The sequence below is a fragment of the Rhizoctonia solani genome, chromosome 5 (genome assembly GCF_016906535.1).
Source record: "Rhizoctonia solani chromosome 5, complete sequence".
NCBI classification, from domain to species: domain Eukaryota; kingdom Fungi; phylum Basidiomycota; class Agaricomycetes; order Cantharellales; family Ceratobasidiaceae; genus Rhizoctonia; species Rhizoctonia solani.
In genome coordinates, this window is record NC_057374.1 from 1,508,534 (window position 1) to 1,532,314 (window position 23,781).

The window sequence follows — 23,781 nt, forward strand, 5'->3', positions numbered from 1 at the left end:
ACACTCACGATGATAGGATCGTACTATATGAACGTTCTCAGAACATCAAGTCAAGCAAACGAATTGTAACGGAACGAGCCGCTAATTAACATCTTATACGTTGGTTGCGCATGACTAGTTTATAATAATTAGGGACATCGAATCCCCAAAAGATACCGTATATTCTGCTGTGATGCACTCCTCTGCCTTGTCACAGTGATTTAACTCGTACGCTTGCACACTCAGCAAAAATTGAATTACCAAAATCAAGGTCGAACATGGGACAAGGACGCAGGTCCGAGTAAAGTCAAAAGAACTAGGATTACAAGGATGTATCCCTACACTACAAATCTAATCAAGGGAAAAAATACAAGAATACCAAGGACTAAAGGAGGAAAAACACAACGAGAGTAGTATCCATCTATGACCAGACATCCAACAACAACCTCGAGCGCTCCTTCATCGTCTTGAGCTCCTCAGTTCCATTCTTGCCAGCCTCGTTAAAGATCTTGATCAAGATGTCCTCGACAGCCTTGCTCATGTTCTTCGCATCACCACAAATGTAGACGTATCCACGTTTCTCGTTGATCGCCTCCGAAACCGCAGCACGATCCTCCCAGAGCAAATCCTGGACATAAATCTTGCTGCCGTCTGGCTTGCGAGCACCACTTCGCGAGAATGCATTGCGCATGGTGAACTTGCCCTTGAGCTCAGACTGATACTCGGGCCATTCATCCTTGTACAAGAAGTCCTCGTTCTCGTCACGGCAGCCATAGTAGAGCGAAATCTGTCCCCAGTCGGCAAGAGCATCCTCGCCGTTCTTCTCGATCGCCTTGCGGGCAAGCGCGACACGCTCCTGGACAAAGCCGCGGAAAGGAGCAACACCGGTGCCGGGGCCGATCATGATGACTGGAGTCTTGGGGTTGGTCGGGAGCCTGAACGTTGATCGGCGGACGTGGACAGGGGCCTTGTAGCCGGTTTCGCCCTGGTAAGATGACCTAGGGCCGGAGATCGCGTAGATCGGGTTAGTGACGCTCTCTACGCCGCCCTCGGACAACAGTGGCGCTTGTTCGCCATGAGCCGCCATCTTTAAATTGAGCAAATAGTTGGAGCCGACACCAAACACCCACTTGGAGGGCGCGCGTTCCGAAGCTTCGCTCTCGTACTTGAGCACGACGCAAGTAACATGGATCGATGTCGGGTGGAGCTTGGGCGATGACGAGATCGAGTAGTACCGTGGCTGGAGGCGAGGAATGGCACTGACGATGACGTCAAATGGAATATTCCAGGCCGTGGTGTTCTCTCCAGTTGGCTTCGAATTGATTGGGTTTCCGGTCACGAGTTGGAGAACTTCGGCCAGCTTGAGGCATCCACCGGCAACAATGGCACCATACTGAACCTTGTCAGTAGCGAGTGCAGCAAGGGCAGCACCGGCCTCGGGCGTAGGAGCGTACTTGGCGAGGGCACCGAGGGTCTGACGGCTAGCAACGGATGAAATGTCGATGTAATGCCTCAGCACGGTTTCGTAAGTTGTGGGGACGGGGAAGGGGACCTTTGCGAGCTGTGGATCCAATGACTCAATATCGATCACCGCGGTCCGGCGGTCAGGCGCCCCGAGGCCGAGGGAGAAGAGCAAACGATCAACTTCCACATCCGCGTTGGACGGCCAGAGTCCGACGTGGTCGCCATGCTGGTAAGTGATACCGGAACCTTCGATATTAAATTCGGCGTGTATGCAGTTTCTTTCTCCACCAACTGTGAATAATTCGCGGATGCCTTGGATTGGTGCAGGGTAAGGATTTTTGGCATCGTGAATACCACGTGTTTTGGTCAAGGCACGCGCGGAAAGTTCACCTAAGAATGACACGTAAATGGTAAGCCTGGGAAATAGAACAATTTTTTTTTGAAACTTACCAAGGTAAACTTTTTCGGGTGGATGCGTGTCGACTTCTGTGACTTTGAAATCAGGACTGTCGCTACCAGCGCCCTCCTCTACGCCCATAACGCGCGCAAATTCAGGCCACATCTTCTCCTTCCATTCGAGATAGTCTTCTTCCATGCTCTTGTCATCGTCACCTTCGCCGCGCTCGCCGATACGCTCAGCGCCGAGCGTTGTAAGCTTCTCGTCGACATCTCGTGCCACTTTGTTATAGTGCTCGTATGTCTTGTTCCCTAGACCAAATACAACATATTTGAGTCCTTCGAGACGATGCTCGCCCTTGGAAAACTCAAAGTCGTCTTCGTTGATGTTGTTCATGAATTCGACCGCATTATCAGTAGGCTCTCCCTCGCCATAGGTAGCCATGACAAAGATGGCGGCACAGCCTTCGGGGAGGGCGTCGAGCTTGTTGAAGTCGTACTCTTCGAGATCGCATACAAGGGACCCAAGACCGAAGCGGGACTTGGCCTCTTTGGCAATCCTGATCGCATACTCTTCAGCAGTGCCTGTCTGGGACCCGTAGAAAATTGCGAGGCGTTTTTTCTGATAAGATGAACGAATGTTAGATGGCTCAGTGAGCGAAGAGAGCATATGCTCACATTGGCAATCATTTTTGCAACAAAATCGCGGGGGTCGCCCTGGTCCGCCACAGCTTTCTTGGCTGTAGTGGGAACGCTCTTCTTCTTGTCACCAAAGATTTGCTCGCGAAAGATGAAAGCGGTGGTGAGACCAACGCCGACACCAATGAGCGCCAAATCGTTTGTCGAGAGAGCAGGAGCCATGTCTGCCGCGAACAATCCGATCCAATCTAATTTAGCAACAAGCTGCTATACAGCAACTCGCCAGATGCTCACCTATGTGTGAATTAGTTGCGTATAGGAGGGGTATTCGCGCCTATCTATGCAGGCCTAGTGGATGGCCAGTCTGTCGTGGAGAACCTCAGAGCGATAAAAACGAGACGGTATATATCACCCCCGTGCTCCGGATTATGTAATATCCAATTTCATACGAAGTACCCGCGGCGCCCGATATATTGTCATTTTGTTGGCGGATGTCTGAGTGGGTTATGTCAACTATGGAAACCTTGGCCGCATCTCCTGTATAGCATATCGGGGGCAAAGCGCCTTTTGCGGCGGCAGTGCGATTTCCACCCATCCTAAACAGTCGAGTCTCAGCGTAGACGCGCGTGCCGCCCGGACTGGGTTTCCGCTGGTGGAAAATCGTTCCGTAGTGAATCGACTCCTCAGCGCTGTGCGCCAGCTAACCTCCGCTGGCATTCCACATCCCCCTTGTCTCCAATTAAAGCGATAGTGTCGATGATTATTTTTACCAAGATGACACGACATCAAGAAATAGCAACGTGTACAATGTATGCGTTTGAGCTCAGTAGGCAAATCTAAAATCAAGGCGTTTGTTTCCCTTGTCGTTCGTATTTTCAAGATATCTAGTTTGCTCCTAGCGGAAAGTGAGTTGAACGGATGCCAAACCTGGCACTGAATTTTGCGTACCTCCTTGCTCCACGAGTTCCAGATCTTATCTCTCTTCTTGTTGACTGTTCGGTAGAACAACCATACCAACCCATATAGCACATATTCATCGAGCAAATCCCAATCAAAACCCTATTGCCTCGTTTATCTATTGCATAATCCGGTTAACCTCATGTAGTTTACATTGCTACATTTGGACTTACATAGGGCTATTTCCCAATAGTTTCATCAGTTTGATATGATAGCGTTAAATTGCCGAGAGCTGTAGTAAAATCTTACCTGATCATCCGCGCGGTAAATGTTTGCCTAGCCGCGATACAAATGTAAGATAACTCAGTATCAATCCAAGGTGGAGATCAACCTACGTAGACGACCGCGCCGGCTTGCACAAACATATTGTACACCGAGGCCGAAACTGTAATTGGGTCGTATGTGTTATCACCGGTTGCTTACTACGGCGCTGCTTCCCCTTACCTGTCCGGGTGCGAACACTATACTATAACAAATTGTTAATAGGTGCGACACGCAGTGTGCTGACACATGGTGGCTTACGCTGTTTCGGGATGCCCATGCGACTTGAATCGGATGGATATAAGGGAAGCCAGTTCTGCTCATCGTATCAGTGCTATTCCACTCCTCGGCATTCACAATACTCACACCAGAGTCACGACGGAAAAGTACGCCCACTGTGAGGTCTGTCTGTCAAAGGTATAGAGTGCTACCTGCATATGCAATAAAATAAATTTGCGCAAGCCCACCCTTGATAAACCTACCAGTAAAGGCAAAGCCCAGATTTGGAGAACTACTGTGGCAAGCACTCGAGAATCGATCGCCTCGCTCAGGAAGCTTGTGAACAACATAGTGATTATGCCAATTACGACGGACGGAATAGACAACAAATTGGCTTCAGTTGTATTAAATCCAAGCTTGCGCAGAGAGAGTGTGAGGTACGTTTGGGGAGGCCCGACAGGCATCATGTGAACCAGTCCCAGAACCTAGGAGATAGGGATAGGATAAGTAACTTTATTCGAAAGTGCAATCTATACCTACGTAAAGAGGCCACATATGCCAATCACAGAGGGAGTTCCAAATCATTTTTGGTGAAAGACCTTCGCGGTTGTGCATATCCGACTTGGAAGGGTCGTCGCGCAAGACACTAGGATGAAACTTTAGGCTGGACCGAATCTCCTTGCATGTAAATTCGTGCGTACCGGTTAACCATGATTATTTCTTCCCTGTAATTGCTGTATAAATAAACATTTATGCGCATTTAGTTGGATATACCTATCGGTGAACCATCCCTTTGGCCTAAACCACGCCTTAGTCTGGGTTGGCCCGGCAGGCATGAGGAAGAACGACGCAATTCCGGCGGCACATGTAAGAGACCCTGCTCTTTTCGTTGATTATGGATTGCACTTGGATTAAAGTTCTATGCCCACCTTCAATCAAAAATAAGTACCTCCACCCAGCTCGGCCACCTACGCCACGCATCTGGAGAATACCGTAGCCAGGAACGCCGAGATGATGTCACAGGCGTAATTGCTGACCCAGAAAAATGCGAGACGATCGGGACTTAACGATCGACGGTTACTAATCATGAAGGGAAATTGGTTTGGTAGGACTTACGCTCAGTTTTAGTGTAAAAATAGGAGAGATACAATATAACGTCCTTGATTAGGCGCATATATCAGTAGGGTGATAGTTCTGGCTACAGTATAAAACGCCCACCGGAATAAATCCTCCCTGGAGGAAGCCTAACAAGAAGCGACACGCGAGGAAGGAAGCACGGCCCGAAAGCCAGAATTGGCTCAATGCTACAACACTCCACATAGTCATCTAACATTTCATCTAAGTAAACTCATAGTACCCGCTCCCTTAAAAATGTACCATACCTGGTTGGGATCCAAACATCTGGCCCAAGACGCTTGGAGATAAGTTGCGAGGGTAGCTCAGCAGCAAGGAAAGAGCAGCGAAACAAAGTGTTTCCGAGGTTGAAATCGTTCGTTGATAGGCCAAGATCATCGAGGAAGTTGTCGGTGTTAGCCTGAGCTGCCGGTGTACAACCGATCAGTGTACGGGTTCAAAGTAAGGATGGGTTGAGACTCACATATATTGGAGCGGTCGAGGTCGAGGCAGAAGAACATGATACATGCCCAAAGCATTATACGCCAGTCGATTTTACGGACAAGATTCTATGTGGTGATTTAGAATATATATGTACCAACAGACAGTAAGCTTACCTTTTCTTCCCTCCAAGTCCACCTTGCGTCCGGATCGAACCTATGTGCATTCTCGTATGATGCAGGCGGTCGGTATATTTCAAGCGTCTTCGAATCATCAAATACGGAAGGTTGAGTCGCAGTACTATCTAGATCGACGATGATTTGGTTGCGCTTCCACCAACGGTAACGGTGGTTTTGTTTGCGGAGTTCATCTAAAGGCACGCCCAGTTCTTTGGTATCTTTTTGGGTGAATGTGTCCTTGGATGCCTTTCGTATAGGGGTACCGACTCCGCTGCTGGAAGTGTCATCATCTGGGCGAGATTTTGTGGTCATCGTGCCACAAAGCAAGGGTGTGAGGGAAGGTGATAGCGTATCACAGCCAATTCGCCGGTGGTCTTATACCTCGCATATCCCTGCCGGACTGAAATCTCCCCAAGACGCATCTGGCGAGGTTCCTGAGTCTTTACTTTTTCAAGAGAGTAAGTTGTAGCCTATCGTTTAATGAGCTGACGTACTGACTACTCATCCTACTTCGCGATGGCGCAATACAGAACTAGCCGATAGTGATTGGTGGGACACATCAGTAAAGTCCGAAAGATAACACCGGCCAAGTATATTGCATCTTGTATCGTAATTTCGAGCCGCGTGCCACCAAGAAGGTCGTTTTTTGATGAAATGGACGCAATTTTGAGCAAGCGTCCATTGTTTCGAGTGGGAAGGAGCGACCAGAGGTGCAAGTCACGTGTGAGGTATTTTTTTTTTTTTTTTTTTGGATTCATATTTAAGGAGCTACATGCGTGTGAGGTATATATCCATGTTTAGATCTACATACTTTTTGGGTGTCTCTTGGTTCCGACTCCAACGCTCCTTGTCAGTCTGTGTGTTTTCCACGCACGTTTGTGGCGCGATAACTGGGAAATTGCAACTGCCATCCTTGGTGATCACGCTTGTCCCATCCTGGATCGATTAAGGTCTTCTGCTGACCTATCGGCCCCGTCCAGAAATCTTACTCATCGACACTACTTCAACTGAGCATGACCTCTCACATAATAGATCAATTCGTGCACCGAACTCAAAACTGTAATACTCCAGAATTAGACTGCATATTTTGCGAGATTATATCTGCCAGGTCACCTTGCTATAAAATCTACGAAACCGATCAGGTTGTTGCTATTCTGGACATTCAGCCTATACGTCGCGGCCATGCCCTCGTAATGCCCAAAATCCATATTGAGAAAGTATCTGACTTGCCTCCTGAGCTGGCCGGTGCTGTAGGAACTGCTGTCTCTCGAGTTGCGGGTGCTATCTGCCGTGGTATGCATGTCTAGTGCCATCAACCTAATGTCTTGGTTGATGCGTCCCATACTGGGCGTCTTTAGGCTCAATATCACTGCTTTGAACGTTGTAGTCAACCAGGAACATGCTCAAGTAGGTTCAGATGATTACCAAATGAGCTCAGGAATTGATACTTTTTTGGGTTTACTCAAAAAGGCAGTTCCCCACGTTCAGTAAGCACGGTGGTGATAGCTGTTACGTGAAATTACTCTTCTAATCTATTCTCATTCAGCTATCACATCGTTCCAGCGCCTAATCTATCAGAAAACGAGAGTCTCAATGAGTCGAGCTCATCAGAAGGCTCTTCAATCTTCATGCGAGAATGGCTGCGTAGAGGAGAACTTGAGGATTCTGAAGGCCGTAAGCTGTCCGAACGAATCAAGTCCAGGCTTTGACACGTGTTGTCGATACATGCCTTCCTAGGAAATTAATGGGTCTGATCGCCCACATTGTTTGTGTGTTACCTAGCACCGCCCCCATCCAGCCCCCCTGGGCCGGCCCCTGCCAACCTGGGCGCCATGGCCGATCAGTCATATAAATTAGTTAGGAACAGATGCTCCCCGTCCTCACTGATTCCACCTACCACAGCTCACCAGAATATCTGAACAATGACCGGGATTAAAGATGCTCTTGGCCTTAGCGGCAGGCCTATAAAGCCTTGCAAGGATATGACCACCGAGGAGCTTTTGGAAGAAGAGTTATGGCATAGACTGGAGCTCACCCGCTTGGTTCTCTCCTTGAGCATACACATCGGAACATGCACTACTCATGGAGTACTGTCTGCGGGGACAACTCTCCTATTCACTTGCCTGTCGTCGTTTTCATCGCCTACAGGCTCACGAAAGTTGCTCTCCGCCACCGAGCGATAAGAACCGAAGCCAAGTTCAATAGACGCGGTATACAGTTCAGAAAGATTAGCTCGAGCAGGGGAAAACGTCTCACTGGCGGCATTGTCCTAATGATTTTGACGCCGATATTTTCCGCCATAGGCGCCGACATTGTCAACGATATTATATGTGCGGTTGCTGGAACAGATTTGGTTAAAATTGCCAGCATAGGATCATCCTCGTCTTCATCGGTGGTAGAATTCGGAGAATGCTCGATCGACCAGTCAGGGACCGATATTATATTATATGAGGGTGAAGGAGGTAATATGAACAACGAAAAGAACGACATCAGTGTTTGTGGCGAGGTATGTAATTGGTTAGTTTGTCCCATATCGAATATATTTGACATGGTATGTTAGACAAGCCAGGCCATTATTGAAAAACTCGTCGAAATTTGGTCACAAAAGCTCATTGTAAGCGGCCAAAATTTATTATCTGTCCTACTTATACACAGGCATGACTTTTAGCATACTGTCCCGGATGAGTTTACACAACTGGTTGAAGAAATTGACTTAAATGTGAGTGTCCGATTCTCATGAGCATACTTAGTATACTAAAATACGGCGATGCGAATAGAGTAGAGCAAAACAGACACTACCAAGTCATTACCAGGTGGGTCTAATTCGTATCTATAGGCTACATTAGCACCAGTTTGACCTACTAAATTAAGGTATACTGTAATGCTTGCGACACTCGAATTAGCAAAGGCTACTCGTGTCAAGAGTGTCACGATTTTGATCTGGTGAGTGGTTGAAGGTCACTTTGTGAGACTGAACCGAACTGACCGGACTCTATTAGTGCTATGACTGCTTCGTTGGCGTGAAGCATCAGGATGTGAAGAGACATCCATACATTGAATTCAAGGTCCAGGAAGAAATCAGTCAAATTCAGCGTATCATGGTCTCTTTGCGACGCGAAACCGTCATCGTGGAGCACGGTCGAGGAAGCCATACCAAATGCAATGTGTGCCATTCCATGATTAGTGAACCGACGAAGATTGGACGAAGGACTGAGATGTCAACATACTATAGATGTGAGGGAAATGTAGCTTTATGCGCAACTCAGCTGATACCATCCATAGGTAAAGGCTGTCCAGACTTCGATATATGTACTAAATGCTTCCCTACCGTGCGTACTACGTTTCTATCTACTGGAACAAACTCATATTTAACGTTGTAACAGGAAGCGGCAAAGGCCATCCATGAGGACCACAAGTTCAATATGATCGTTGCAACAGACGATGAAGCCACAATATCGCGCCTTTCACCTACTACTGACACCCGAAGTCCATCTGATTCATTCCGTTCGGGTTCAAGTGGCTGGGTACAAACGCCTGTCGGTTCTCCTGAACCCGTTGCGTCACCTACACTCCCATCTTCCAGGAGTCACTCGAATCTTTTCACCCCGACTCCTTGGATGAACTCGCCAACTTCACCAACTTCGCCTCCTCCAATCTATTCTTCCGTGTTCCCTGAAAATGTCTGGCACAGAGGCCAGCACTTTGTCTGCGATGCATGCTACTACAGCATCAATGATGACAAGCGTTTAAGCTGTGTCGAGTGAGTCAAAGAATTTGCAGTGATGAGCGGACAGTTTACTTACCAAAAGCGACTATATATTAGCTGCCAGGTTGACTTGCACATGAAATGCCAGAACTGGAGTGGTCGTGGTCATGAAAGGTACCATCGTACACGCATTCTCGTTAAATATGTCTAAAATGAAGGCTGAAATTTATCGAATTTACTCCTTTGAACAATTTTTCTGGTATCCTGAAGCGTAATTTGTACCCAAAAACAACTTAATGAAATGTGTAACCCATAAACCGTGATAAACCACTTTCTCCCTCTCAACGAAGCAAACCAAGACCAGGTAAACATGAAATACCATAGCCATCATGTCTCAAAATACTCGTTTGACAAGATAAGCGCTTGCTCCTGCCACACACACTTGGGTGGCTTCCCTCCACCCTCGGCTTCTGATGACTCCAGCCCGAGTCCCATTGTAGCCAGGATAGGCTCACCGGCTGCTGGGGCGGGAACTCGTTCTAGGAGTTTCATAGCCTTCAAGTTATACGGAGCGCCAGTCTGGAACATTGCCGGATGGAAATCAAGCAGAATAACCTGCGTCTTAACCATCTGGTTCCACTGATAAGCCTTGTTCACAGTGGAGGTAACTGCTTCCTTGTGTTTGGTGGTCATACGCGCCGAGTCACCGTACACGGCCACCAAAAATGGTTGGAGCAGATAGTGTATCAGTTGAGATACATAGTTATCTAGCCAATTTTGAACGTTTGATTGCGTATGGGTTGCTTGGTGCGCCTCAAATGTAGATACGCGCCATCTTCCACTTATCACTTGCGGGTCTATTTATCGTCAGCTCAAGCATAATAAGAACTTCTGGATTTTGGGATCGCTCACCTCGAAGTCGAACACCTTCGTACAGCTCCATTACATATGTATTTACCTCTGGTTTCAGTAGTGGGTGAAATGGTTGAAAGATGTGGTAGTCGATATCTCTGTTTATAAGGAACCTGAGCGCAAATTCTACAAATTCTTCTATCGGCCTTCCCACAGACGAAGACTCGATGAGCGATGGATTCGTGAGGCCTTGAGGGTAAAGAATTTGCCGTACGACGAGCATGTCGCGCACATTTAACGATGTTTTGACGGGTGGTCCTTTGTTATCGGGGCGTAATTTGGCCATATCTTCGACCATATCACGACATAGATTATCAATAGCTCGGTTGATCGAGCGAAATGCCGAGGTAATTTCCCCAGGCTCTTTGTCATCATAGACCTGAAGGTGAGTGCGCAAAAGTGCGGAAGCATCAATCGAACGGCGAATTTCACGTTGGGTTCTTTCTATCTCGCGTTGGACATGAGGCTGATCTCGTGGCGATACTTGTGATTGTATGGCTTCTAGCTCCTTTAATCGTTTCTTAGATGCTTCGAGTTCATGATTCAATCCACTGAGCTGGCGATCTGCTCTTTCTGATCGGTGTTCCCAGTACCTATCGCGTTCGGTGGCATCCATAACTAGGAGAATGGGCTCTCCACGAACTAAACAACGATTTATAGCTAAATTAGTGTCATGGAGCGATATAATGGCAGACCTACCTGCATGTGCTCCACCAGTCCTTTTCTTCCCGCTTCCGCTATTCGAGCCATCTTTACTCTCCTTTGATAAACGCTAGCCCCACTTACATGGTTAGGAAACAATAAGATTGGATATTAATATACGTACTGACGCACTGCGATTTGATTGGAGCAGTCTTGCACGCATCACGGTCGCCTACTTTGATACCGAGCTCAGGTGCAGTAGACTAGGTTGAGTTCAAAGAACGGAGAGCGCCAAGTTGTGGCTGTAATACTGAGGTGACCATTACTATCAAGATAGACTCATATCTAAACACAAGTAGCGCCAACCTATCTGAATCCGTGAATTTTTGATCGGGGTCATGCAAAAATGGCGGTGTGTGCCTGAGAACAGAGCATTCATTGATTTGAAATCGGGTTCTTTCCGTCATCATGTACTTTTTCATATGGAATGTGGCTATAATCCTGTTATATGCTTATATCGCCACAGGAACCAAATTTCAATGACAGCGTACGTAAAACAGGTAGACTTCGTCTCTCATTCGGGTAGTACATTTGTGATAAACACTGTTTACACATTTCAATATATATGAGGATCATTTATTCATGCAAAGTATTCAGCAGTTAACATTGTAGCTTTAGTTTGAGCAGTATATTGCAGGTCTTTCCCTTTTCCATCTGAATACGAGGATAAAAGGCCAAGCTTGCTGGTTAGCAGAATAGCGTTTGAGGCAGGATGCTTTGGCCTACGACCCTCCAGAGTGCTGTATTGAGGATCATATGCGGCACCAGGTGGTTGTAAATATGGATGAAAATCCAACATAATAACCGAGTTCCTTGTGAGTCGATTCCATTCCCATGCCCGCTCGAATAGATTTTGAAGTTCAGGGACCAGTGATTGAATGGGCTCAAAACATAATTCTCGGTTGATTATCTTACTGCAAAATGGGAGTAGGGTGTCGTGCCATAGGCGCAAAGCCTCGTCTTTCGGTGCATAGGGGTAGCTTTCATTAATAATTTTAAGAGTTGAGATTCGCCAGCGTCCAGCAAGAACTTGGGATTCTAGCGGCAAGTTAGTTGACATATAATTGTTGCCTAGCGATACTGTTACAACTAACCTTCATTCCTCACCCGCTTATACATGTCATAATAGAATTGATTATCTCTCGACGTCAAGCCTGGATGAAAGACGGAATGACTCAAAATGCCATCGAACAGGGTTTGGTTGATCAATGCTCTGCAGCCAAAATCGATAAAATCTTCAGTGTCTAATTCGGCTGATGGCTCCGCGGCAGCCAAAGACTGGCTTTCCGATGCCTTCGAAAGTAGCCTTAGAAGGTCGAGTGTCGTAAGATTCGAGACAGCCGGAAGTTGTCCCAGTGCCTCTCCTATATCGCGAGAAATGTCCTCGACCTTCCTCACGATTTCGCCGAATCTCTTGTTGATTTCCCATGGCTCACATAACTCATCTACTTGCAAGTGGCGGCGAATAGAAACCACTTCTTGTCGATATGGTTGACTCTCTAGATTTTCGGACTTGTTTTTGAAAAGCTCGTAGAGGTTTCTGGCCTGCCTGGCCTCCTCGCCTCTCTGTTTGATTTCTGCGTCCTTCTGTTTAATTTCCGCATCTTTTTGTTGGATGGTTTTCTCTTGTTGCTTTATTTTTGCTTGCAAACTCTCGATTTGTGAATTTTGTTGAATGAATGCATCCCTTTCGGCGACCGGGGTTTGTTGTATGGGAACAGAGGGGGCAGAGGAAGTAGCCGGAGCGGGAGCAGCCGAGGTTTGCGCAGGCTGTTTGACAGTAGCTGTCGGTGGAATCGACGAGTCGATGGTTCCCGATCTAGAAGGGGCTTTATGTGGTCCTGAACGCTGGGTGCGCGAGGCGGATGCAGTGGACGCAGATCCCGTTGATCCCGCCGTCGAGGACACCTTGGGTGCAGACGGAGCCTGATCTTTCTCTGAGCGCGCCTGAAAACATTAAATCAATATCCGCGGCGAGTGGCTACGTTGTTCTTTGCAGAGGTACTCACACCGTTAGTGCTGGGCGTCGCGTTAAACCCGGAATATGCATTGTCTCGTTTTCCATCAGATGAGTGGCAAGAGTACTTGAAGAAAACGAGAGGTATCGGCGCTGAATCCAAAAATCGATCAAAGCACGAATCAAGGAAATATGGCCACAGAAATAGCGCTCGGTGAATAAGGATCACTCGCGTACCTAAAGCACTGCCCTATGTTAGGCTAATATGGCGCAATGAGGTAGCAAAGTAGTGTTCGGAAATACGAGGAAAGCAACGTGAAAGTCCAAGAACAGCTGATCGACTTTCATCCTTCGTCGACATGCACAGCCAATGCAAGATGACGGCGCCAATCGATATTTGAAATGATAGCCACTCACCGCTCACCACCACCTGCCCTCTTCCTCCATATAGATCCTCCATCGCTTTCCCCTTGTATTAATCGAATTCAATAAAGCTTCGAAATGAAAGTATTTGCTGAAGGCCCTTGGAGTCGCCCCTCCAAAATCATACTCGGGATTGACATTGGGACCACCCAGAGCGCTGTTGCGTTCGCGTATCTCTACCCTGGTTTGTCGCGTGTATCTTCATCCCCTGGTTCGTAAAATAACCTATCGAGAATATAGGTGGCCCCAATCTATCCATAGAGTGATGGAATGGCCTGGCCAGGAGTCTCAAAAGGGAGAGAGCAAAATCCCCACCCTCGTTTATTACGACTCGAATAACAAGGTGAGTAATGATTATACTGACCCAGGTCAGCCACTTAATCCAATAATACTGTAAAGCCGGTGTCTTTTGGGGCAGCAGCTTTGAAGCCCGAAATTGCGGAAAAGGCCGAGGACGAACACTGGAAACTCGCCCGCCACTTCAAATTACATCTTCATCCGGAGGCCATGAAGAATAAGCATAATCTGCATGCCCAGCGTAAGCAAATTTATTTGGTCGTCATAATGTATGGTAATTAACGACGTTAAATCCAGCCCTACCTGCTGGCGTTTCGCTCCTCACCATTTACACTGACTTTATGGTCTACCTTATGCAACACACGAAGAGTTATTTTGAATCTCGGATTATTGATGGGCAGAAAGTTTGGGAAGAGCACCATAAAGATATGACCATCGTATTGGCCACCCGAATGGCTGGGGCGTCAAGGAACAAAACTTCTTGCGCCAGGCGGCTATCGCGGCCAATTACGTTCCATCCTCCAAGGCCATCTCACAGGTTCGATTTGTGAGCGAGGCCGAGCCTCGGTCCATTTTTGCATGTTCCATGGGGATCTCCACAATCGGCTCAAGGTAATGTGCTCACGAACATGGTTCCTAGATCCGAGTCATTGATTCAACGATGGTTGTAGCCCGACACGACTTTATCGTTTGCGATGCTGGAGGTTCGACAATTGATACCACTGCGTACTGTGTCAAGACAGCGTCACCCCTGTTGGAGCTTGAGGAGAAAAAGGCTTCGGCATGTAAGCCTTATGATATAACCACTGTTTCTGAAATGTGCTAAATTCGCATGCAGGCGTGCAAGCAGGAGGCGTATTCGTTGATGGCGAATTCGAGCAATACTTGACTCGGATTCTGAACAGAATTGACATAGACGAAGAAGAGCGAGGCGATTATATCCGAACAGCGGTCAAACATTTTGAGTCGGTTGCGAAGAAAGAGTTCCACGACGTGGGGGAACAGTACCGAGTTGACTTGGGTTCGGGGAAAAAGTTCGTACACAAAGAGTTCGGGATCAACAGAGGTGTTATTTCACTGGAAGGGTCAGTCGACGATTTGATTCCATTACAACATACGCTCATTACCTGATATAGGAACAAAGTTGAAAGCTTTTTTGAGAAGTGCGTAACGCAAACAATCGAGAGCGTCCGTCAACAAATGTCAGAACTCGATTGCAAGGTGAGATAAGCCCCCTCGATCCAAGATAGATCCCAAATTGATATAATGCAAAAGCACATTCTCGTCGTAGGAGGATTTGGCGAAAGTCTATATCTACGCAAGGAGCTTACCGATGCGTTTGGAAACAGCGGATGCACAGTCAATATCGCGAACGACTCAACGTATGTAACAAGTATAGTGATGTTACAAAGTCTAATCATATACTTTAGGGCCAAGGCTGTCGCAGACGGGGCTGTTATCTGGTGTGGCAAGCTTAGTGTTGTCAGCCGCGCAACTCGTATGCCGTTCGGTGTTGAGATCAACGACCCGTACAACGCGAGAGAACCTAATCACGCCGGACGTCCTGTTCACCGTCATGATGCTGGCTATGACTACGTCACCGGGAAATGGTCGCAGATCGTTGGACGGGTACGTCTTGAATCAGCTTACGTTTACTTAGATACTTAACTGGGTACAGGGCGTTGTCATGAACGCGGATGGTGCCATGCGCGAATCGTATTGGCGTTCCTACAAGACCCCCAACCCCCGCCTGGCCAACTTCAAGGTCACCATGTTTGCCTACACTGCTGATGGAACGCCGAACGCCTGGTTGCGCGATCCTCAAGGTATGTTGTAGGTCTATTTTGACTATTGGCATTCGCTAACCTATCACAACTAAGGCAACATGAATCGGGGCTTTGAACAGATCTGCGAAGTCGAGGCAGATCTTAGCGGGATGCGCCAGGCTTTGAAGCGCAAGACCGGTCGTGATGGCGAGTACTATTACCTAGACTTTACCATGGCGCTTCAGTTTGGTGGCACTGAAATCCAGGCGTTTGTGGAATGGGAGCAAGATGTGAGTAGACTTCGCTTTTTTTTTTTTATTAAGCCACCGCATATAACCGGATTCTAGGGTGAAACCCGTACTGGACCAGCTTCAATTTTACCGAGCGCTTTGACAAGTGCGCAACTTTGAGCAATTTATAAATCTCCTGTATCATAGCACTTCTTTCCTTTTTTGTCGTTGTGGCAATCGTGTAGCGCCCTCAATACTAAGCAGTCTTCAAATGAATATTGGTATTGATACATTGTTAAATTTTACATAATTTTCTAGAGCCCCACAAATGAGTGATGGCCTAGCTGTACAGGCTTTCGGTCGCGACGGTTGCTTTGCATACAACCGTTGTCTCGAGAGGTTGCTCTCCACCCACAGCCTGTGCAGATATCAACCCCAGCCCCAGCGTACCCAGTATCTTTTCGGCGCTAACCCCTTTGCGTGGCTCGAACTCTTCCATGAAATTGGGGTCAAGGGGCGATCGCGGTTCGTAGCGTATCTGATAAAAGTCGCCCAGAACGACCACCTTTCCTTTCAGTTGTGCATTCCAGTCCCATGCTTCTTGCATCAGCTTGTGGACCTGACTGGAGTGAGCTGCTTCAAGCTGAACGTCCTGGTCCTGACCGAAGAACGCTTTTGCAATGGCGATGATCCCTTCACAGAAGTGTGTTGCATGGCTTGCAATAATCTCGCCTTTTGCAAGGCCTTCGTGGTCGCTCGAGTCGATACCTATATATGTGTTTACACGCCACTTGCCTGATGCAGCTTGAGGCTCTGTCAAGACCATATTCGGTCAGCATTGTGTCACTTTGTGGTCGTCAAATAATCCAAGTACCTCGTCGTTGTATGTTTTGGTAGATACCCGTCAATAGCTGATCGAATGGATCGTTAAGTCGGGGATGGAAGGGAGTGAAAATGCGCTGCCATAAGAACGAGCAGAGCAGATGGCGGATACCGTAGTCAAAGAAGTCCTCGACCATCATGCCAGCACCATCTGAGGACTTGATAAAAGATGGCTCTCCTTCCATATGGTTGAATGCGACTTGTAATGCGGTCAAGTCTCGAGCGTCTAATGTAGTGACCTCTAATGGATCTTTGTTGAATGCTGCGTTTGCATGCCGGTCGGTGAAGTGTGCAGAAAACGCACGGCCGATATCTTCGATAGCTCGGTTGATGTCTTTGAGACCGAGTACGATCTCACTCTGTTCGGTGTTCTCTTGCAGTTGGAGCTGAGATCGTAATGAAGAATACTCAGCCTGGGTGTCTTGGAGCTTACGAGCTAGGTCTTGCGAGCGTTTTTGTTCTCCTCCGATTTGGACTTCCAGCTGGCGATATCCGGCTTGGTACCTCTCCGCTTTCTCCTGGGTTTCGGCCAGTAGTCTTCGCGCGTGCTCGAGTGCGGTTCGAGTTACTTCTAGCTCCCTCTTGGCGGCCACGAGACTAGGTTGATACTGTCGCGTCGTTTCTTCCTTCTGACGAGTCAGGGCAGCACTGACTGAGCTGATATCACAGTATCCCAGGGCTTGCTCAATGGTGTGACGAATATTGGCAGGTCGATCGCGCTGGACTTTCAGCTGGACAAGATCGTTCTTCATGAAATTGCTGAGAACATTAAACACATCCACATCATCAAGCACAGAAGCCATGATGCGAGCCTCAGCCTTTTGGGCTGCGGAGAAAGCTGAGTCAGAGGTCTGCATATCAGCAACGACGGCGCCGGCATCTTCCACCCCCTTAGAGGAAGGTGGGACAACTAGGACCGTGAGGATGCGAAGAGCAGGTTGACCAAGCAGTATGTTGAATAGCACGTTCAGGTTTTCTATCAAAGATCTACTCTGCAGGGGGTCGGTCGCGCAGTGCACATATACTATGCCTTTGACGCCAGACTTGAGTTCCCTTTGTCAAGATTGAAATCAGATGGTGAGTGTGGATAGAATTGTCAACTCACTTACTCGCTCAGTAGATATCGAGCAATGTCTACAAACACCTCAAGATTGCCTTTATGTGGGTCATCAAATCCTGGGGTGTTGATGAGCTTGAACGGATGTCCGTTGATAACAGTCTTTTGAATGGATATAGCGGAGTTTCTTATATCACTTTCGGGCCCTATCCCCATGTGCTCGGAGGCAGTATAAATAAACTAGATTAATCTCTGAGTCGAGTCCTAACACTAAGTTGCACAGATAGACCTACATCCTCTCGTGGAGTGTTAAATCGGCCGAGTATCCTAGGTAATGCGGGTTAGATACGTCCTTGCGATATATAACAGATATAATCATACAGGACTGGGGCACTCGCCTCTTGGCTCAGAATAACATCCAATTCTTCTGATGTGATCTTTTCTCGAGTGGTAACCGGCTTTGTGGCTTTTGGCTAATGAACCAATATATGACACTTATAAACAAGGTCTTTATGAAGCTAAATGGTGCCTTTATGAAGCTATTTGATACCTCCATATCGCTTAAAGCTATTGACCAGGAACCAGGTCTAAAGATGTTTATGTGACTATGGTAGGGCGAAGAACGGGACACGTCACATGCTCTGATGGGTTGCCACCCGAATTGCCACACATAAACATTCCACCACAAAACCTTGACCTCATGTGCTTAACGAACTTATGTCTTGAATTAGTAGTTCTTCTTATGCATATCACCCGAAATCTGGTTCTTACGCGTAGCTACTTGATGGTACACGGCTGAGATCCAACTGATGGTAGCGGGAAATCTCACCCAGTGCATCATAAGAATTGACATATGCAAATACTGCTCCTAATATACAAATCATATTTCCGGGAAATTTCAGAGCCTTCACAATTACTCTTCGACTGGGTCGTCTGGTACAATGGTGACGTCACCGGTACGGGTAGCGCCCTGGTTTGTAAATTTATGAGGATCGACAAATAAACTCGACTAAGCCAAACACCTACCCTCTCTTCCCACTCCAAGTAGGCTTCAAGCTCTGTTCCTCCAAATCGGATACAAACTTCAAAATACAGGCGCCAATACTTGTTACCATGTACACCAATCCTAGGTTCTAGTGCCCCGCTCAGGTTTGTCAAATCAGCGGAGATGGTACAACAGTTTTGAAATCCATTAGCGAATACACCTTGAGCACATTATGAATGGTCAGTAGCTAACCTCGCCCTAATGATATATCCTTTACCTCGCTTGTCCCTCGCCCACATTGGCTCTCCGTTGTTAGCATATGAAATAAGAGATACCTCGAAATTGCTCAAGTCTGGATTCGGCGAGCTAAAAGCTTGAGAAAATGATTCGCGTGCAACAGCCCTTGCATCGATAGTCACACCCTAGATAAACAATTAGTTTGGTTCGTGTTCAGCTGGATTATTGAACTACCTTTGCAGCAATCTGCGACCATATGCCAGAAACCTTCTGGTTACCTGAGGGGCAAGTTATAACCTCGCGTCCCTGATGATCCACGTTTCCAGAATTATAGCGCATCGATGTTTCTATACCAAACGAAGAGCGAGGTGCACGACCAGTGACGTTACTTGTCGTACTCCAGATGATTGCACCATCGGCAACTGCCTTTGATCTACAAATAAGTCAGGACGAGCACTAGAGAAATAATTGAAAATCAACGTACGTGGAGTCATTAGTGAGAGTGATCTGACAGCCCTGTGGCTCGTAGCGATCTTTGAACACCCGTCGGAGGTATGGGCTATCCCCAAACCCTCCAACAAGAAGTATGTGCTGAATAGTAGTTCAATAAAGATACCCCTGAAAGAAAAATGACATACTGAAATGTTTAACCCCTGAATCTGTTGATCTACACTTGACTTGATCTCATTCACACAAATGTCGAAGAACTTTTGAACCCTTTCCCTAGTAAATTGTTCAACAATACACTATGGCAGCCACTGAGATTGCGCGTACCCTGACAAGGACATATGTCCACGACGGATTCCGATAGCTGGATAGTTTGTGCGAGTGCCGGCAACCTCTACCGTCTTGGAGTCCGCAGATCCAGCGAATTGTCGCTTGAGGTTTTTCTCAAAATCCTGAATGCCTCGTTTTGAATAGTCAGCAACATCTTCCGAAGGTAGGTTGGCACTAGTTAGAGTCCTTTGGATGTGCTGCTCGGCAGCCGCATTGACAAATATTGCCCCAGCTTGCACACCTGAAATAAACGGATTTAAAGGTACGCTCATCTTTCAGCAATCTTATAGCTCACATGCCGAAGCGTGTGCCTCTTCCAGCTCAATAGGAACGCGGGTTGAAATAACGGAGTACGCTGTTGTGTCTACGGTGGAACCGCCAGCGTCGCAAACAGCAAATTTCATCCCAGGCTACATTAAGGTGGCTATTTAGATTGAGCCAGCCAGGTTATACCAATCACATACCTTCAAGCGGCTACCGAGGTTCGTATGGTAGATACAAAAGTGGACCGAGGCCTCAGCCTCTGTTACGAATCGAATACAAGTAGCAGCGGTAGCATTCGTAACGAGACCTGCGTTGGTTGCTGCAGTTCGGAGGAATGCTTGTTCACGAATTCCCCAACCGTTAGGATGGGCAATGATGAACTGCATACTGGGCCTGTGTTTCTGCCATATAAGCCTTCCATCTATAATGCGATCCTCGAAAAATGTCTGCGTATGGCGAATAAGGTAGCCCAAGAAGTCAGAGTAGACTCGTAGGAGGGAGATGCCAGGTGGCAATGCTAGGTCAAAGGCGCTAATCAGTTAGGCGATCTTACGTAGGATTGGGTAGTAGAACCTACGATCGAGAGCTAGCCCATGCTCGTTCCTCATGCTCCCGGGATGCAAGTGTAACTTGAAATGCCTCGCAAGTTGCCACTCATTGTCCTCGGCTTCCTCTTCTGCCTGTGGCGATAGGGCTTCGGCGCCGAATGAGACGGCCTATGCGTATAAAGGCATTGATAAGAAGTCGACAGTGAAATGCGTATGTGAACTCTGACCTCCTTATCCGTGTTATACCACACGAGAGTCGGTATTTTGCTCGCGAGACTCTGGGCCTCTTGTCCTGGCCAATGGGTGACCCGCTGGATAGCTTGATCCTGGCCTGTTTATTTGGAGTCTCAGCAAATAATTCAACAAACAAGGTATCAATTATCACTACCTTTCTCAAGAAATGCAAAAGCTACTCCACTCTGCGTCGTTCCAATATCAATTCCCACCACAATTTTGTTTTCGCCCTCCCAAGTCCCTTGGAATAGCTTTGGGATTGGGTCTATTGCTCCCCTCGGGTTCGACATATTTTGCGTGCTTGTTAAACTATAATGTTCTCGACAAACGATGAGAACCGATGATGAAGGGTGGCAAAGGAATAGCCACACATCACGTGCGACTTATTAAATTGACACCCATCCAAATTTGTACAAACACCTTCTTTAACTTCCTTGACCGTGATTTCTAGTGGTTTTATCATGGTGTTAACATGCCGACAATAAAATATCGGAAATTAATTGTGTTCAATTCAGTTACACAGCCCAAAAATGTACAATTCACTTCTGGATTTTAAGTATCGCGGATTCAGATTTCAATTGGGTCTCCAGGGACTACGAACACTGGCCCCGTGCGTGTGACACCCTTGCGACAGTCAGAAGTCAATAATAGCACCTATCTAGCTGTATTCTCTCCACTCACTTTATCCTTCCACTCGATATAAGCCTCGAGCTCGGTACCACCAAATCGCATGCACACATCAATCTTCAAACTCCAGAAGTTTCCACGCCTTCCTCTTCTACGTTCAAGTGCACCTTCTAGACCTCTCAAGTCAGCGCTAATCGTGCATGATTTTCGAAAATTCGGTAAAATATCATCTGGAAGCGATGCCATAAATCAATACTGGAACAAACCTGACGAATGAGCATATACCATTTTCATCCCAAGCCCAGACCGGCTCATCGTCCGCCGAATAACAGTAGACATCCATAGATAAGTTGCTTAAGTCAGGTCTTGACTTATCATGTACGCTGGTATACGTTTCCCGACATACGGCCTCTGCGTCAAGTGCCACACCCTAGTATTGGCCATGTGTCAACGGTTCTCAGCTTGTGGAATACGAAAAAACCGACTTTGTGTACTATTTGGGACCATACACCGGGAACAAGAGGGAAGCCATGAGGTCCCATGAACGCCCGCCTCCTTTCGGAACCTTCCAGCGCGGCATGAGGCACTCTAGCGCAAATCACACCAAATGAGTATCGTGGTGCACGGGAGGAAACACTATTGGCGATATTCCAAATTACGGCACCATCAGCTACTGCTTTAGAACTAGTGTTGACCGTTAGTAATAGCAAGCAAGGCGAAGTATTCGATTTACGTGGAATCATTGGTCCGCGTAATTTGAGAGCCTTGTGGTTCATACCGTTTCTTGAATTGTTCCCGGAGGTAGGGACTGTCTCCAAACCCTCCCACTAGAAGAATGTGCTAAAATATGGAGGTAAGAGAGCGTGGAACAAGAGAGACTCAATACATACAGGCACGGAAAAACTATTTATTTGTTGATCAACACTTGAGATAATTTCCTTGGCACATATATCAAAAAACGACTTCACGGTAGATCTGTCGAAATGATCGTCAGAGGAGACCCGAGTATTTCGTAACTCATGTGCACTTGCCCAGCTAGTGTTAGACGTCCACGACGTGCTCGAATAGCAGTGTTATTGAATCTCGAATTTCCTACCGTGATGTGCTGGTCCACTATTTCATCCTGAAACCCTCGCTTTGCACCACCTTCAAAGTCTTTCATCCCTGCTTTCGTATAGTCTTTGATCTCGTCTGCATTCAAACCAACACTTGATAGTGACTTCCGTAGATATCCCTCTGCTTCTAGATCGACGAAGATCGCTCCAGCTTGCACACCTGTAGTTTGAATTAAATGTGTGCATAGAAATGCACCGACTTCAAGTACTTACAAGCTGAAGCGCGCTTCTCTTCCAGTTTTAGTAAGGGATGTAGTGACACGACAGAATATAGCGTTGTATCGACCGTGGATCCTCCAGCGTCACAGACCGCAAAGTGAGTTCCAGGCTGAAGTCGAATGATTAGTAACATATAATGCAATACATAAATAACTTATCGACTTACCTGAAGCCGGTTCCCAAGGTTCGTATGATGAATGCAGAAGTGAACAGATGCTTCAGCTTCACTTAAAAACCGAATGTTCCTTTGTGCCTTTTCTGGGACGGAAAGTCCGGCATCCGTGGCAACTTTACGCAGGAATGTTTGCTCGCGAATCCCCCAGCCGTTAGGGTGTGCTAGCACAACCTCCATATCAGGACTATAACGCTCCCAAATCAATTTTCCGTCAAGGATTCGATCCTCGAAATACTCTCTTGTATGTTTAAGCAAATACCCCAAGAAATCTGTGTAAACTTGTCTAATAGGTACGCCCGGTGGCAGATCTTTGAATCCCTTAATAAATGAACTCGTAACTTCTGCTTGTAATCTCACCATCTAATTTTAAATCATGCTTTGCTTTCATGTCATCCGGGTGGAGATGAAGCTTGAAATGTTTCGCAAGAAACCAGCCGTTGTCTTCAGCTTCTTCCTCGATATCGGTAAGTAGTGCTTCGGCGCCAAATGATACGGCCTATTAAATTTAGTTGTAGCAGTCTCCTTAAAGAGTTTGTTGATTACTTAGACCAACCTTGCCTGCATCATACCAGACAAGTGTTGGAATTTTACTTTGTGATACCACTTGTCCGGGCCATTTTGTCACACGATGAATTGCCTGGTTCCCCCCTGCTTAGGTTCAGTCTGAGAAGTGGCAGTCGATAAACAGCCACACTCACCGTTCTGCAAGAAGGTGAATGCTACGCCACTCTGCGTTGTCCCTACATCAATTCCGATGATAATCTTACTCTCGCCCTCCCATGGCCCACGAAACGGCTTGGGAGTTGCGTCAACGGATCCTTTGGAAGATGCCATGATGGATTCAGAACTTCAATACCAGCACCCTCGAATATTATACAAATCCTGAGTTGAATAATCCGGGTTGTAAGCTTGAGGTATATGATTTTAGGATGCAGCGGTATACTTGAACCGATGAATGATACAATGTGTCCGGATTTTCTCCGTGGACAACTCGTGTTCAATCAGCGTGGTAATGCTGTA

At 47.1% G+C, this 23,781-nt stretch overlaps 7 protein-coding genes across 7 annotated transcripts; 2 read left to right on the forward strand and 5 right to left on the reverse strand.

Annotated features, from left to right (window-relative positions):
• Positions 1-400: 400 nt before the first annotated feature.
• On the reverse strand, positions 401-2,700 carry RhiXN_09294 (NADPH-ferrihemoprotein reductase; the record flags this gene model as incomplete). Its single annotated transcript, XM_043329110.1, has 3 exons — positions 401-1,833; positions 1,894-2,461; positions 2,518-2,700. 3 exons carry the CDS (start codon positions 2,698-2,700, stop codon positions 401-403), a joined length of 2,184 nt encoding a protein of 727 aa, XP_043180556.1.
• A 601-nt stretch (positions 2,701-3,301) lies between these two features.
• Positions 3,302-5,960, reverse strand: RhiXN_09295 (major facilitator superfamily transporter; the record flags this gene model as incomplete). Its single annotated transcript, XM_043329111.1, has 14 exons — positions 3,302-3,373; positions 3,427-3,537; positions 3,609-3,614; positions 3,685-3,711; positions 3,771-3,820; positions 3,880-3,901; positions 3,958-4,012; positions 4,063-4,127; positions 4,179-4,400; positions 4,456-4,561; positions 4,617-4,649; positions 5,298-5,454; positions 5,513-5,597; positions 5,646-5,960. The coding sequence occupies 14 exons, from the start codon at positions 5,958-5,960 to the stop codon at positions 3,302-3,304; spliced, it is 1,326 nt and encodes a 441-aa protein (XP_043180557.1).
• Positions 5,961-6,841: 881 nt separating this feature from the next.
• On the forward strand, positions 6,842-9,412 carry RhiXN_09296 (Zinc finger, ZZ type protein; the record flags this gene model as incomplete). The annotated part of the gene is made up of 12 exons (XM_043329112.1): positions 6,842-6,941; positions 7,036-7,135; positions 7,195-7,322; positions 7,587-7,740; positions 7,797-8,154; positions 8,209-8,262; positions 8,317-8,367; positions 8,426-8,461; positions 8,520-8,591; positions 8,648-8,882; positions 8,931-8,977; positions 9,032-9,412. The coding sequence occupies 12 exons, from the start codon at positions 6,842-6,844 to the stop codon at positions 9,410-9,412; spliced, it is 1,716 nt and encodes a 571-aa protein (XP_043180558.1).
• Positions 9,413-9,741: 329 nt separating this feature from the next.
• Positions 9,742-13,385, reverse strand: RhiXN_09297 (uncharacterized protein; the record flags this gene model as incomplete). Its single annotated transcript, XM_043329113.1, has 9 exons — positions 9,742-10,211; positions 10,267-10,908; positions 10,966-11,038; positions 11,097-11,171; positions 11,235-11,328; positions 11,574-12,006; positions 12,063-12,915; positions 12,978-13,078; positions 13,343-13,385. 9 exons carry the CDS (start codon positions 13,383-13,385, stop codon positions 9,742-9,744), a joined length of 2,784 nt encoding a protein of 927 aa, XP_043180559.1.
• Positions 13,386-13,426: 41 nt separating this feature from the next.
• Positions 13,427-15,821, forward strand: RhiXN_09298 (heat shock protein 70 kDa 12A; the record flags this gene model as incomplete). The annotated part of the gene is made up of 13 exons (XM_043329114.1): positions 13,427-13,559; positions 13,612-13,691; positions 13,748-13,886; positions 13,943-14,082; positions 14,136-14,192; positions 14,286-14,430; positions 14,484-14,730; positions 14,782-14,866; positions 14,921-15,027; positions 15,076-15,274; positions 15,324-15,471; positions 15,526-15,701; positions 15,759-15,821. 13 exons carry the CDS (start codon positions 13,427-13,429, stop codon positions 15,819-15,821), a joined length of 1,719 nt encoding a protein of 572 aa, XP_043180560.1.
• A 160-nt stretch (positions 15,822-15,981) lies between these two features.
• On the reverse strand, positions 15,982-20,915 carry RhiXN_09299 (uncharacterized protein; the record flags this gene model as incomplete). Its single annotated transcript, XM_043329115.1, has 16 exons — positions 15,982-16,454; positions 16,516-17,576; positions 17,633-17,820; positions 17,874-17,907; positions 18,498-18,550; positions 18,607-18,785; positions 18,843-18,987; positions 19,037-19,235; positions 19,287-19,393; positions 19,441-19,525; positions 19,577-19,820; positions 19,875-19,989; positions 20,044-20,360; positions 20,421-20,559; positions 20,619-20,722; positions 20,780-20,915. The coding sequence occupies 16 exons, from the start codon at positions 20,913-20,915 to the stop codon at positions 15,982-15,984; spliced, it is 3,579 nt and encodes a 1,192-aa protein (XP_043180561.1).
• Positions 20,916-21,192: 277 nt separating this feature from the next.
• Positions 21,193-23,595, reverse strand: RhiXN_09300 (heat shock protein 70 kDa 12A; the record flags this gene model as incomplete). Its single annotated transcript, XM_043329116.1, has 13 exons — positions 21,193-21,249; positions 21,307-21,482; positions 21,538-21,682; positions 21,738-21,936; positions 21,986-22,079; positions 22,143-22,155; positions 22,213-22,227; positions 22,280-22,527; positions 22,581-22,695; positions 22,753-23,069; positions 23,119-23,257; positions 23,315-23,409; positions 23,460-23,595. The coding sequence occupies 13 exons, from the start codon at positions 23,593-23,595 to the stop codon at positions 21,193-21,195; spliced, it is 1,749 nt and encodes a 582-aa protein (XP_043180562.1).
• Between the last annotated feature and the right edge of the window lie 186 nt (positions 23,596-23,781).